The sequence below is a fragment of the Sturnira hondurensis genome, unplaced genomic scaffold (genome assembly GCF_014824575.4).
Source record: "Sturnira hondurensis isolate 20B ecotype Veracruz unplaced genomic scaffold, ASM1482457v3 Scaffold0022215, whole genome shotgun sequence".
In the NCBI taxonomy this organism is placed as follows: domain Eukaryota; kingdom Metazoa; phylum Chordata; class Mammalia; order Chiroptera; family Phyllostomidae; genus Sturnira; species Sturnira hondurensis.
In genome coordinates, this window is record NW_028094846.1 from 6,395,052 (window position 1) to 6,410,172 (window position 15,121).

Sequence of the window (15,121 nt, forward strand, 5' to 3'; positions counted from 1 at the left end):
CCAGAGGAGAAGGGAAAAGGCGCTTGTGTTTATCTGGGCCTCTGCAGCTCCTGGGGCTCTCCGGGGACCCTGTTATGGCGGCTCCCTGCCGGTCCCGTGTGGGCCTTGTGGCCTTGTGTGGTTTTCTCAAACAGCCCTCGCTGTGTGCCGCCTGCCCCCAGCCCTGCCCCCGTTGCGGTCTGCCCACTGGGGAAGCACACTCCGGCTGAGCTGGGGGGCTGCTCCCCCTCCAGCCCTCAGCTGCCTTTTAAGTGGCAGGACGTATGCTCGTCTGCCCGGACCCTGGGGTGCAGGTTTCCGCCAGGAGCCCCCGCACTCCGGGGCGCCGGCCTGTACCACGTGGCCTCCCTACAGTGTCGCCGTGCAGCCGTCTCCTGGCCAGCATCTCTGAAGTCCTCTAGGGGAGGGGCTGGCACTGGGTGCTGCCCTCTACCCCCCTGCACCCCTGTCCCTCACCCCCCAGAAAAGCATCTCTTTGAAATGGGTGGGCACTTTTTAAAAGTATTTTATTTATTTACTTTTAGAGAGAGGGGAAGGGAGGGAGAAAAAGAGGAAGAGAAACATCAATGTGTGGTTGTCTCTCATACACCCCGAACTGGGGACCTGGCCGGCAACCCAGGCATGTGCCCTGACTGGGAGTCGAACTGGTGACCCTTCGGTTCGCAGGCCGGTGCTCAGTCCACTGGGCCACTGCAGCTGGGGCAGGTAAGCACTCCTGACCCACTGTCCACATTTCACCAGCATGACAACAGTCCCGCCGATGTTCTGTTACGTCTGCATGGTGGCCAGTCCAGCTCCTGGGATGTAGTAAGTGCCCAGAAAAAGTGAGGTACGATCAGCATTATCAACAGCACTACACGCTTGGGACAACAGCAAGAGCCGGGAAGCAGTGGGTAGGGAGGGGCTGTCTTTGGTGCTGTGCTGTTTCATTCGCAGTGGTGGCACCCGCCTTGGGTGCCCCCTTGGGTGCCGCGCACAGGACATGTGCTCAGGAGGCCATTCAAAGCAGGTAGCGGCTGTGCCCTGGTTCCCCTCTCCGTAAAACAGGGGTAATCACAGCAAATCCCATGAAGGCCGTTGTCAGGATGCAGTGGTACGTGTGGACTGCGCAGAACAGGGCCGGCCCACAGCACGCACCCTCTGTGCGGCCATGACCGCTGGTGTTGTTGACGGGAGGAGCACGTTCGGGCTGTTGTGGAGATTAGGGATCGGGGAGCGAAGCCTGGCCGGCAGCAGGCGCCCAGTACAAGACAGTGCTCCTTGTTCTTGTGAGAAAGCGGGTCAGTGCAGGGTGGGAGCACAGAGAAGGGCCTGCAGCAGTGGGAGCGTGAGAAGCAAGCAAAGGCAGGAGGCAGGAGTGTGTCCCGCGTGAGGACGGGACAAAAGACAGTGTAGCTGGGATCCCCGGGAGATGCAGGGTGAATTTTTCTATTGGTGTCTCTGCTTCCTGTGGACTCTGAGAGCCCCTTTCAAAGGCCGGTTTCCATCTACAAATCTCCATGGATGCCTTTGCATTTTTTCTGGATGCAGGCCTGGTCCTCGTCTCTGCAAGGATGGCCCACCAGGGCGTGTTCTGCTTCCCCCTGGGGCTCCTGTTTGGCTCTGTGCTCCTGGTGGCCTCGGCGCCAGCCACTCCTGAGCCTCCTGGCTGCGGTGACAAGGAGCATCAGGTGACCGTCAGCCACACCTACAAGATTGATGTGCCCAAGTCCGCGCTGGTGCAGGTGGAGGCTGACCCTCAGCCCCTCGGGGACGATGGTGCCTCGCTCCTGGCCCTGGGGGAGGCCGAGGAACAGAACATCATCTTCAGACACAACATCCGCCTCCAGACCCCACAGAAGGACTGCGAGCTGGTGGGCGTCGTCCAGAGCCTCCTGGCCCGCGTGAAGAGGCTGGAGGAGGAGATGGCGCAGGTGAAGGAGCAGTGTGACGTCCAGCGCTGCTGCCCAGGAGCTGCCGGTGAGCTGGCCACCTGTGTGGGTCCAGGACGCACTTTGCGAGAGCCTGCGGCTCAGTCTGGTGCAATCCTGCCCTTCATTCGGGTCTTCCCTGGGGGGTTCGTCACTGGCACCAGCTCGGCGGGGAGGGGGGGTGCGGGCCTGAGCAGGGAGGGGCCGTCCAGGGAGGAGCCTGGACTCCTGGGTCAATGCGCCCAAATGGGAATGCTGTTTTTCCGCTGGATCCAGTCTCTCCCTTGGAAGCAAGAGGGGGAATCAATCTAGAGGAAAGGTAGGCGGGACCGGGGACGAGTCTCAGTCTTAGCTCTGTGACTTCAGGCAAATTCGCAGGTTCCCCGAACTGTCCAGTGGAGATAATTTGACCCACTGGTCCGGCTCTGGGACCTACAGATGATGTCTTAGTTAAGGTCTCTGGCCCGTAGTACAGAGTCAGCAGATTGTTTATTTTTCAACTCTTTTTCAGGGCCTTGAACAGGGTGGGGGTTCTCAGAGGCTGAGGGCAGCTAGGGGTTGTGTTCCCTACAGAGCTGAGTGAGAGGAGGCTGGGCACCAAAATCTAGCTGAGAATAAAATTAAGGAGTCTGGGTGGGGGGTGCTGGGAGGAAAGACCCTGGGCTTGGGGCTCCCCTCTCTTAGGGGTGAGAACTTCTCTTTGGCAAGGAGAGGGGCAGCTGCTCTGTCTGGGTCCCAAAGCCCAACATGGAAGCAAGGTCTGCTGGGGCAGCAGGGGTAGGGGCCTCCGGAAGGGGCTGAGACCCTTCCAGGCTCGGCAGGGAGAGAGGGAGAGGGTGGAAGCCAGCCCCTACCTTTACACATCAAGCCTCGTAAAATGGATGGGACAGGGGGATGGGACGGAGGCACTGGAGGAACTTAAGTGAGTTGGTGAATTGTTTTTGTAGAATATCTAGCAAGCAGCCCACTGCTCAGGTCACTAAAATCTCTCTTTCCCGGGCAAGATTGCTTTGAAGGGAAGGTCGGACATTCTTCTATCCCCCCCCACCCCCGCCGACACCTCAGCAAGTTCGCTGGTGGAGTGGTGAGGCGGGCGGGGAGGGATGGGGTCCAGTGTGGGCCCCTCCTTCTGCCCCCTGGATGCCCCATGAGGCCTGCTCTGACTGGGACTGATACGCTGGGTCGAGACAGGCAGAAGTGGGCTGGGTGGAGGGAGGCAAAGGCATTAGGGAGGGTGGGGGCAGGGGGTGAGGGGGCGCAGCTGCTGTTTCTGTCCCCCTGAACACCTGGGTCCCTGCCAGAGAAGAAAGAAAAGAGAATTTTTTCGGTTACAGTTTCCATTCGACATTACTCTGTACTAGGTTCAGGTGTGTAGCACAGTTGTTAGACAATCACAAATTTACAAAGTGGCCCCCGATATTTCCAGTACTCCCCGGCCCCGTACACGGTGTCACAAGGTTAGTGACTGTAGTTCCCGTGCAGTACTTGACATCCATCCCCACGACTGTTTTGTGACTGCCGATCTGTGCTTCTCACTCCCTGCATTTTTTAAAAACATGAACTTCCCAGGCTGATCCAAATAATACCAAGTGGCCCTTCACACACATTCCATGCCCCGTGTGCTGCACACAGAAATGAATCGGGGTGGGACTGCCCTTGGGGAGTCCCCGGGGAGAAAGCGTTTTCAGGAAGGAAAGCGGGTGTTCTGAGAAACGGGGGTTACTGGCTGGACCTCCCCTCCACAACCTCTGGCTGTCTAGGGTCAGAAAGGGCAGAGAATCCCTTCTTGCACCCCCACCCCCACCCCCACCCCCTATCGGCTGGGCAGTTTAGTAATGTCGTCTGCAGGTCCACCTTCCCAGGCTTCCGTTCCGGCTCGTTTCCCCGATCCGGCTCGTTTCCCCGGAGGGCCTGGTCTCGCTAGGCTCAGCCCCTGTAGTTGCCCAGCCTGGAGTCCACCTGCGGGCCCCAGGAGCAGGCCCCTGACTGAGGCCAGGCTGGAGCTAAGGCAGAGAATGAGCACCGTTTAGAGAGGAGAGAACCGGGGCATTCCCATGAGCACTTGGGACAGGAATGGAAAGGGAAGGGTGGCTCCTTTTTAGGCCGAAAAGGAGGAAACAGGTAGTAAATTTCACAGGTCAGAGTCTGGCCCAGGTTGGAGGGGGAGAACCCCCTACCGTCCTCCAAAGAAAGCACCCCGCGGGGCTGGTGCTTCGGGGTCTCCAGGGAAGGGTTCCCCACCCCCCCCACCCCCGCAAGCTCTGCAGCTCACAGCCTTGTCTTTCTTGTCGCTGGCAGGTGTGAGCCGCCACTGCAGCGGCCACGGGACCTTCTCACAAGAGACCTGCAGCTGTCGCTGCGAGCAGGGCTGGGAGGGCCCCGACTGCGCAGAGCCAACCTGCCCTGGCGCGTGCAGTGGCCACGGGCGCTGCGAGGACGGCCACTGCTGGTGCGCCGCGCCCTACGTGGGGGCGGACTGCGCCTACCCCGCCTGCCCCGGGAACTGCAGCGGGCAGGGCGTGTGCGTGCAAGGCGCGTGCCAGTGCTACGAGGACTTCGCGTCGGAGGACTGCAGCGAGCGGCGCTGCCCCGGCGACTGCAGCGGCCACGGCTTCTGCGACACCGGCGAGTGCTACTGCGAGGAGGGCTTCTCAGGCCTGGATTGCTCGCAGGGTGAGGGCCGGGCCCCGCCCCCGCCCAGGACTCTCCCTTCCCCTGCACCGGAGACCTCCCGGGGCACCGCCTAATCTCAGTCAGCCTTGTCCTCCGAGGGGCGGGCCCAGCCCCCACCAGGTGTCCTGGAGGGCTTGTTAAAGCACAGCTGGCCCCTCCAACCCCAGTGTCTGATTCAGCAGGTCTGGGGTGGGCCCGCGAATCTGCATTTTCAGCAAGTTCCCAGGGGAGGCAGTGGCTGCTGGCTCCAGGACCAGTAGTTTTATGTGAGCTAGTGGTTTTGTGTGTTAGTGTAGGGGGTTGGCATTGACTCCCAACCACACAACTTTTGGGGGGTCCAGAAGGGTGCCTCACACAGCTGCTCCACACCCAGGATGATAGCTTTAAGTGTGTAGTAGGTGCTCAGTGAGCACTCATTGGCTGTGGCTTCTGCCACTCACCCTCGCCCTCTCCTCCCCGTTCCTGTCCTGTGCAGTGGTCGCCCCCCAGAGCCTGCAGCTGCTCAAGAGCACGGAGGACTCCCTGCTGGTGGGCTGGCAGCCCTCCGCCGAGGTGGACCACTACCTCCTCAGCTACCACCCGCTGGGCAAGGAGCTCTCCGGGAAGCAGGTCCGGGTGCCCAAGGAGCAGCACAGCTACGACATCCTCGGTCTGCTGCCCGGGACCAAGTACGTCGTCACCCTGCGCAGCGTGAAGAAAGACCTTCCCAGCAGCCCCCAGCACCTGCTGGCCACCACCGGTGAGGGCGCCAGGGGCCCCCCTTCCCCAGGAGAGGCGCCATTTCGCACGGTGTTTTCAGTGGTCCCCACAAGTGCCCATGCACTAGCCAGGCTGTTGTCCTGATCTGGGGCTGAAAAGAAGTCTCAGTTCTTGACCCCCTCACCAATTATTGAGTCCCCCAAGCCAGTGATGGAGCCTGTTACATTGGAACCCCCCGGATTTTCTGCCCCTGAGGGTAGTAAGGTCCCACAGCCCCACACCCACACACAAGCAGCCACACACATGTGTCCCCGAGTCCCCACTGAGCCTCTGAGGCCATGCTGCAGGTTCGGGTTGGGAGGAGCAGGGCTCTTCTGAAGCCACCTACTGGACTGGTCTCAGCAGGAGAGAGGGAAGAAATAGGGCAGTTGGAGAAGGTGTAATGAAAAGGTTATTTGCAAAGGTGTGACACTCTCGGCCTAGCATCCCTGGGACTACACCCCCCGAGCCAAATGGGAGGAGGTGGCAGTTGGTGCTGAGACCCAGCCAGCGCTGTAGGAGAGGCTGCCCAATGAGCTGCTTTGGTAACAGGAGACAGGCAGTCTGCCGTGTGCTCCCGGGCGGGGGAGAAGGAGTTCAGTTGCCCCAAGTCTGTCTCCTGCCATGTGACCTTCTGGTGACCCTCACTGGTGGAACCCAACCGGAAGCCAGAGGGCAAGGAGGGAGCCTGGCTAAGGCAGCTCCTAGAGGTCAGAATCTGGGGTACAGAGGGGCTTGGGGGACGGATCCGGAGGGACACACAGAGTCTCTAGGGCACCGCCAAACGCTGCCAACATGTTTGGAAGGACCAGCATCACTACTCACTCCTTAGAAATTCTCGTTTCCTGTGGAAGCTCTTAAAGCTGCTTAGCTCTTCAAGGGCTCATTTCTTCACGCAACATATTTTATTGAGCATCTGCTATGTGCCAGGCCCTGTTCTAGATGCTGATAAAAATGGCCTGCCTCCATTCTGCCCTGAATTCCTGGGGAAAGACCCGGGTAGCCCCGGACAGACGGGCCTGCGGCACACAGTGTCCTCACAGAGACCCCTGGCTGCCCGTCCTGTTCGATGGTGGGGCAGGGCTGGCTCAGGGTCCGAGAGAGCTGTGGGTGACATGTGCTCTGGGAGCACAGTTTCTGATGGCCTTTGTCTGTGCCCTCCGGTGAAAACCCCTCCGGAAACATCCCTGCAGTTGAACAAGTTGCATTTAATCGGCTGTTTCAGCAGGAGGAGAAGGCACGGCAGGTGAGGGGCAGGGGTGGGTGACTTGGGCACGGTGTGAGGCAGCAACGCTTTGCACACTGTCGGGAAGTGGGGGTGACTCCGTGACGGCACCTTGGTGACTCTTGACCTAGAAAGGGGCAGCCTAGAGGGAGACCAAAGCTGTGGTTGGCACACGAGGAGCAGTCACTTCCGCGAGTTAGGAGAGGGGTCGTTCGGTCTTTTTAGTGGTTTGACGATGTTCCCGTGTTTGCCTGTGTTCAGACGTCATCACAAGTGGTCTTTTTTTTGTCCCAACCTTTCGTGGTGAGAGTGAGCGAGGCCGGAGCCTTGCCCTGGGGCCTCATCTCCCTTTCTGTCACCCCCTCTGCCTTCAGACAGGGCTGCGCCCGAAGCCTCCGAGGGGCCGTCATCTGTTCTGAAAGTCTTGGGGACCCCTCTGGGCCTCTTGTCCCAGGGACCTGTAGGACCCTGCAGTGGCACGGCTCCTCTCTGTCTGGTCTGACTCACGGTGAACTCATCCTCACTTACTCCTCAAGGGGCCTCAGCTTGGGAGACACTGGTCCCCACAATAAACTTGACCATTTTTCTGAAAGTCCTGCTTTTCCATGTATGAGCCCTGCAGGACTGTCTTCGTTACTCGCTTCCAGACCTGTTCCCTCAAGGATGCCGTCTCTGCAGGGCGCACCTGCAGGCCGGGTGGGCCGTAGGAGCCGGGGTGAGGGGCATGGGGGCGATGCTCAGAGAGAAGGCTCCTTGAGGTCCTTTGGTCATGACCATGAACGGGAACTTGTCAGAGCCCAGGGGTCTGGAGACCGCTGAGCTCCCTGCCTGAGGCACAGTCCTCATCCCTGGTCCTTGGTGAGGGGTTGCCAGCCTGGGTGGGGTTGTGACGGAGGAAGGGGGCAAGGCTGAGGGGCTGGGGCCTTTCCCCCAGGCAGGCCCACCAGCCTGGGCTCTGGACGTGGGAATTCAAATGCTCCCAGGACCCCAGCCCCACCCACTTCACCGCCACCCAGAGTCCTTCCCTCAGGGCCACGTTGGCGAGCCATTCCCTTTGTGTCAGTCATTAAATCTTCTCTGTGGGGGGTGGGGGGTGGGGACAGGGAGGGCAAAGATTTAGCCTATGAACGAGCGAGTACAGTAACCCTGCTTCACGGGATGTACAGACCGGTACCGCTGGAGGTGCTGAAGGCTGGCCGGAGGGGCAGGACAGGTACTCAGAAGGACCGAGCCGAAGCTCACCCCGTTTAGTGCTGCCTCGGCTTGACCCCCACAGGAGCATCTGGGAGGCGAGGAAGGAGCAGGTTGTGTGATCAGCGTTACACTCCGGCACCTGTGAAACGCATTTCCCGAACTTGACGTGAGGGGGCCTGAGCCCCTCTTCCTGGCCTGAGTCTTGGAGGGCAGGGGCTGTGCACCCAGAGGGCGAGCGTTCGTTCGGCTGAGAGCAGCCTGAGCCTGGGGCTGAGTGCCCGCGAGGGCCGTCCTGAGCAGTGTGGTCCGGAGGGCTGCAGGGTCGAGGGGATGGGATGGGCAGAGAAGGCCTTCCCGGGGCTGCAGACCATGTGCAAACCAGCAGTCGCCCGGGGGGTCTGAGACACGTATGTCCGGGGCGGGGGCCTGCTCTCAGTGTGTCAGGAAGGCGAGCTGACCCGGTGTCCAGCGGCCTGGTGGGGACCTGCCGGACCTTGGCTCCTCACCGCCTCCTCATGCCATCCCGATCCCTGCCCTAGATGTCGCTGTGCTGGGCACCGCTTGGGTGACAGACGAGACGGAGAACTCCCTGGACGTGGAGTGGGAGAACCCCCCGACCGAAGTGGACTATTACAAGCTGCTGTACGGCCCCCTGACGGGGCAGGAGGTGGCCGAGGTCACCGTGCCCAAGAGCAGCAACCCCAAGAGCAGATACGACATCACTGGTAAGAGCCAGCACCGGGGATGCGGATGCAGGGTGGGGGCAGCGTGGGCCGGGGTCCACATCTGACCACTCAGGTGCGCACGGGGGTCCTGGGGCCTGGGAGTCACCTGAACCCGGGCCCCAGGAACCTCCAGAAGTGAGCCCACTCTAGAAACCCGAGGGCTCTGCTCCAGCCTCCCAGGGTGACCCCAAAGTCTCAGGGCACCCAGGTAGCAGGGGGAGCATCCGACATGGGACACCTGGAGGTTCTACAGTTTCAGGGCCCTCTTTCAGAAAAGCACCAAGGCAGTCACACATTCGGCATGTGGCCTCGGCGGGGCCGCGGCCTGGAGCTGCCTGGGGAGGCCTCCTCTGGGGCCCGTCCCTCCATCTGCTCCCGGGTCCATCCCGAACGGCCGTCTGGGGTCTCCACTGCGGTGCAGTGAAGACTGGTGTTCCCTCTCGCACACTGCTGTCTGCCTGCATTGTGCCAGCAATCATTCTACTGAGCTGATTCTACTGAGAAATCTCAACAACAAAAGGCAAACAAAAGAAAAAAGGAAAAATTTAGGTTAATTCTTATATTGAGAAGGAAAGAAACTTTTGAGGGAAAAGGATGGTGGGGAGCAGAAAATCGTTTGGGCTGTGGAGACATTGGGAAACCAATGCTCACCGGCCCCACAGAAGAAGCTCCATGGACTTCATCTCATCCACTGTGTACTCACCCGGCCCCCCACCAAAGGGTGAGCCCCTCCTCCACGCTCCAGGTGGGGAGCCCAGTGGGCCTGCGGCTCTTCACCTGCCTAGATAGATTCATTGTTAGGGAGGAAACACAGTCCATCTCCCTGCCCCACAACAGGAAATCCCGGGGGGCGCAGTCCTGGGGCCAGGGGCCGGAAGGGGCAGTCACACCCAGCCCTGGCCGCCTGTTCCCAGGTCTGCAGCCCGGGACGGAGTACAGGATCATAGTCGTCCCCGTGAGAGGAGACCTGGAGGGCAAGCAGATTCTCCTGACCGGCAGGACAGGTACGAGCTGCTTGGTGGCTCCGGGGGGCCTTCCTCTCCTCTCTGGGCAGGACTTTGGGACTCGTGTACGGAGAAATTCTGTCTCTGTGTGCTGAGGTCTGTTTCACAGGACAGGGAGGGCAGGGAGGGCCGGGGACCGGAAGCCAACCTCCTATTCCAGTTTGGGGTTGTTGTGTTTTTTTGCCATTAAGAACACCCCCCACCCCAGATCTTGGAGTCAAGAGAAAAGGCCGTTTCTGACACCTTTTGGCCTACTCTCATAGCTTCACTCACTGGGTTATTTTTGAGGCAATTATTACCGTGAGCCCTGGCATCTTACCTAAGACCTGCCATTTCTTCCCTGCTTCTCCCGTGTCTGTGCCCGGCACCACGCTCCGCGGTCGCTTTAAAACGTTGGAAGATGCCATGGAGCCTCACAGGGTAGCGGTACATTTGCTGTTGGTGGACTGAGAAAACATCATGACAGATGTTATAAATCAGTAACGTGTGACAATCAGTCTGTAATTTATTAATCAGATTATTAATGAACTAGATCTTGACGCACCCGTGACCTTGACCGACCAAATGGCTTCTCTAATTTTTTTTCTTACGTGCTTTTTGAAGAAATTGATAGCCCGACCAATGTGGTCACAGAGCGAGTGACAGAAGACTCGGCGGTAGTGTCCTGGGAACCGGTCCGGGCTGTCATCGATAAGTACGTGGTGCGCTACACCTCCGCCGACGGGGAGACGAAGGACACGGTGGTGCCCGGGGAGCAGAGCAGCGCCGTCCTGACCGGCCTGCAGCCAGGGGAGGCGTACAAAGTGCGCGTGTGGGCCGAGCGGGGCAGCCAGGAGAGCAAGAAGGCCGACACCACGGCCCTGACAGGTAAGGGTGGCAGCTCGGGCGCGTCAGCGGCGTCCTCGAGTTGGGGGCAGGAGCCAGGACGCCGCCGCCCACCTGGCCGCAGCGCTTTCTTTGTAAGGGTCAGGGAGGGGGTTGCCAAGCAAATTTCATAAGGATGAATTTTTTCATTTTTAAATGTCAGACAAAAGAGACCAGCAGCCTTTTTATTTGATCCAGAAGGTCACACTTATTGGGGTTGGAATTCCATGATTTTCATTTTTTGGGTGTGAAAACTCCAAACGCTTGGCGGACAGGGATGACGGACGCTCATCTCCTGGCATGTAGCGGCGCACAGGCACGTGGCGTGTCACCTGGAGCTCTTTCCTGCCGGGGACATGGTTTGTGTCCTGAGTCATCACTCACCCAATGACCCAGTCTGCCTCGAAGCTTTCACAAGGGTCCCCTCCCTGGACGTCACCCCCGGTTCCCCCAGCTCTGGCCGGTGTCCTGAGACGCGCGGGCAGACCAGGACGCTCCCTCTGTGCGCACGGCCTCTGGCCCTGCCCGCGTGCAGAGCAGCCTGGTCCTGGAGAACGGTTGGGGTTGCCAGCGCCTGGCAGGAATCGTAATGAAGACTCGCTGGCAGGACAGGCTCTGCTCTGACAGCCGCCGGGTAGAGAAGCTCTCAGAGACGCAGCTGATTAGTTCGGAGAATGGATTCAGACGCTCCGGGTTTCATGGCTGAGTAGCTTCGGGCGAGTTTCTTCCTGTCTCTCCCCCAGATTCTTACCTGTAAACTGGGCGTCTGGGTGTCCGCGTCGTAGGGCTCCGTTCGCGGACGCGTGTGAGTGCCCCACAGGGATGGCCGTGTCCTTTCTCAGAACGTGACCGTCCGCCCAAGGCCCAGGCTGCTGTAACGTGACTCTGTGGGTGGGGGGCTTCCACCGCGGAAAGGCGTTTCTCACAGTTCTGGAGGCTGGGGGGCCTTGTGATCTGAGGGCCGGCAGGGACCCTCCTCCGGAGCACAGACGGCCGCCTTCTTCTCATGCCCCGTTGGAGAGAGGAAGCTCGGCGTTGGAGGAGGAGGAGGTTTCTGGAGCAGGAGAAGAGACCTGCCGATCATGCACCCAGTGGCTCGGACTTCCAACTCTGCAGGCTTACATTTTGGGGAGAACGTGGTATTTATACCTCCAGTGACATGTGTAATAGCGAAGAGCCCCCGTGTATGCGTTTGCCGGGCGACCTCTCATTGACTGTCTGCCATGACCTGGGAGGGAGGCACTGAGAGCTCCCTCTTCGTGGAGATGAGCAGACGGAGGCTGAAACCGTGCAGGCCGTGCGGAGCTGGCGATCCACAGCGCTGGGCCCTGGTTCGGACGCAGGGCCACCACACGGCACCTGACGGGTGCCGCAAGCAGGGCCACTCTTATCGGCCCAGACCTCAAACGCCATCAGCTAAAAAGCCCTTTGGTTTTGTGGCCACAGACATAATGTTCTAAATGGAAAGAACTGGCAGCTTCTCTTCCCAGGATAGTTTTCTTCCCAAAGGAAATGTGAGAGCACATGCAGAGGTTGATGGAAGTGTAACTGCTTTCGGGCAGGCATGAGGGTTTGGAAACGGAGAGAGTGTTTCCCAGAAATGCAGAGGAAAGGGGAAACTTGCATATGAAGACTAATTTGTGTCATCCGAAGGCAACTCATCGGGAGAGTTCACAAGGCTGAGACTCCACGGTGGCTTTGTCTGCAAACCCGACGGCTCCTGAAGCTCAGTTGGCTCCTTCTTGGGACGTCTGACCCCTTGTTTACTTAACCCCCAAGTTATCTCAGTCATTGGCACATCACGGGCTGTGAAGTTTACTGAGGTCGTTATTTTGGTTGCATGTATACTGGCCTTTCATGAACTAGAGAGTTGGTAACTGCTACCCTCTTTCATTTCTCTTAAAGAAATTGACAGTCCCCAAAACCTGGTGACCGACCGGGTGACAGAGACCACGGCCTCCATCTCCTGGGACCCGGTGCAGGCCACCATCGACAGGTACATGGTGCGCTACACCTCCGCCGACGGAGACACCCGGGAGGTGCCGGTGGGGAAGGAGCAGAGCGGCACGGTGCTGACGGGCCTGCGGCCGGGCGTGGAGTACTCGGTGCACGTGTGGGCCGAGCGGGGGACCCGGGAGAGCCGGAAGGCCGACACCACGGCCGAGACAGGTAACAAGAGAAAGGTGGTCGGTTGAAGTTGAATTTTCAGCGTGTGCATTGGAGAGTCCATGGTACCAAGTGATGTGGCCCGAGTTGAGAGGCTTTGCAGAGCCAGTCTTAATGATCAAGCAGGCCAGCCTAGTGGTTCTGTCCACAAGCTGCTCACGGAACCCTCAGCCCACCAGAATGGAGACATGAAGTTGTGATGTAGCCACATTTTTAGCAGGCTCAGCGGAGACATGTAGAGGATGTAGACGTTGCAGTGCTGGTGATAACACTTTTAGAACGGTCGCCCGTGACAAATGATCAATGAGGCTCCCGGACGCCGTGGCAGATACACAATGGACTGCTCTGATGTGCCATGACATTGCTAAGAAGGCCTCGTTCCTTCCACCTCGTCAGGAGCTAGAAGCCAAGGGAGATGGTCAAGTTTCTAATGAGTAGTCCTTTGAACTTGAGACCCAGGGGTGACTTTGCCCCCACTCCCACTCAGGGAGAGACCTGGGGTGGGACTGTGATTGCCCTGGGCTGAGCGATCGGAAGATGAAGTCAGGGGGGTGGGCTGGGGGGCATCTCTTCTGCAGCTTCAAAGCTTAAACTTTTCTAATCGTTTTCTTAAAGAAGTTGATGGCCCCCAGAACCTGGTGACCGACCGGGTGACAGAGACCACGGCCTCCATCTCCTGGGACCCGGTGCAGGCCACCATCGACAGGTACATGGTGCGCTACACCTCCGCCGACGGAGACACCCGGGAGGTGCCGGTGGGGAAGGAGCAGAGCGGCACGGTGCTGACGGGCCTGCGGCCGGGCGTGGAGTACTCGGTACACGTGTGGGCCGAGCGGGGGGCCCGGGAGAGCCGGAAGGCCGACGCCACGGCCGAGACAGGTAACGGAGCTTGCGTTGTCTGTCACTGTGAAGCTTGTGGTCTGTCTCGGGTGGGGGTCCTTCTCTGCCCTTGGCAGGAAGGGGGGCCATGTGAAGGAGCAGGTGTGCGTCCCACCGTCGTTCACTGTGTGCCCTTTACTGCCCTCTAGTGGCTTGCGTAGAGTGCGCAGCGCGTTGTTGGGGCCTCCAGACCCTGGGCTTGTGTGCTGGGGTCGCTGCACTGGCCCGGCCCTCCCCCTGCGCGCCTCCTTCGTTACTCGCCCGCTGCGTGCGTCCCCTCCATGAGGGCTGGGCNGCCACCATCGACAGGTACATGGTGCGCTACACCTCCCCCGACGGAGACACCCGGGAGGTGCCGGTCGGGAAGGAGCAGAGCGGCACTGTGCTGACGGGCCTGCGGCCGGGCGTGGAGTACTCGGTGCACGTGTGGGCCGAGCAGGGGGCCCGGGAGAGCCGGAAGGCCGACGCCACGGCCGAGACAGGTAACGGAGCTTGCGTTGTCTGTCACTGTGAAGCTTGTGGTCTGTCTTGGGTGGGGGTCCTTCTCTGCCCTTGGCAGGAAGGGGGGCCATGTGAAGGAGCAGGTGTGCGTCCCACTGTCGTTCACTGTGTGCCCTTTACTGCCCTCTAGTGGCTTGCGTAGAGTGCGCAGCGCGTTGTTGGGGCCTCCAGACCCTGGGCTTGTGTGCTGGGGTCGCTGCACTGGCCCGGCCCTCCCCCTGCGCGCCTCCTTCGTTACTCGCCCGCTGCGTGCGTCCCCTCCATGAGGGCTGGGCGCCAGGGAAGCACAGGACCTGTCATGCTGAGGGAGCCGGACTCCAGACTGGGCTCCAAAGCCATGTCCCCTCCTCATGTGTGTAAGCTGTTGCTATGGGGATTGGCTTTGTTTTTGGATGGATGTTTTAGGTAAAACAAACACGTTTTATTAGCTAAAAATAAGCAAATACTAGTCACTTTTAGCTCCCCAAATGGATCATTTTAGTGATTAACGTGCCCACACCCCTGTAACAGTACATCCCCTTAGACCAGAGGCCCCCCCCCACTGGAGGGAGGGGCGGGCCCGGCTTCCCTTTATTTCCGTCTGGCACTTCAGGGGCCGGCCTTCCTGCTGCGGTTTCCGACTATGTTTGGCACGGCTGGGAGGGGGTGTAAGTGGTCTTGGGGGGTCTTGCTTGACTGTGAGCCACACTGGCTTGAGCCTATCCCAGGGACTAAAAAATGTAGAAGTTTTTCCTTCATGGGACACTTCTGTGGGTTCTCCAGATANCAAATGGATCATTTTAGTGATTAACGTGCCCACACCCCTGTAACAGTACATCCCCTTAGACCAGAGGCCCCCCCCCCACCACTGGAGGGAGGGGCGGGCCCGGCTTCCCTTTATTTCCGTCTGGCACTTCAGGGGCCGGCCTTCCCGCTGCGGTTTCCGACTATGTTTGGCACAGCTGGGAGGGGGTGTAAGTGGTCTTGGGGGGTCTTGCTTGACTGTGAGCCACACTGGCTTGAGCCTATCCCAGGGACTAAAAAATGTAGAAGTTTTTCCTTCATGGGACACTTCAGTGGGTTCTCCAGATACACGTCACCGTGGTCTCCCCAGGACCTCCCCCTGTGGGCAGTGGTCCTGTGCAAAACGCACCTGCCCTGTGCCCTCCCTCGGCCCCCATATGTAGGGTGCGCCCCAGTGCCTTTCCAGAGGGGTCTCCACACCCCTCCTGGCGATCCTCTTGGACAGCTTCTCAAGCTCAC

At 59.6% G+C, this 15,121-nt stretch overlaps 1 protein-coding gene across 1 annotated transcript in view; it reads left to right on the forward strand.

Annotated features, from left to right (window-relative positions):
- Positions 1–1,533: 1,533 nt before the first annotated feature.
- The window catches only part of TNN (tenascin N), a 29,874-nt gene continuing 16,286 nt past the window's right edge, over positions 1,534–15,121 (forward strand). The window contains exons 1-9 of the mRNA XM_037035170.1: positions 1,534–1,959; positions 4,209–4,583; positions 5,059–5,322; positions 8,280–8,465; positions 9,380–9,469; positions 10,073–10,336; positions 12,239–12,502; positions 13,115–13,395; positions 13,665–13,860. Of these exons, the coding sequence (XP_036891065.1) occupies positions 1,554–1,959; positions 4,209–4,583; positions 5,059–5,322; positions 8,280–8,465; positions 9,380–9,469; positions 10,073–10,336; positions 12,239–12,502; positions 13,115–13,395; positions 13,665–13,860 (2,326 nt within the window). The 5' untranslated portion in view covers positions 1,534–1,553. The remainder of the gene's footprint in view (positions 1,960–4,208; positions 4,584–5,058; positions 5,323–8,279; positions 8,466–9,379; positions 9,470–10,072; positions 10,337–12,238; positions 12,503–13,114; positions 13,396–13,664; positions 13,861–15,121) is intronic.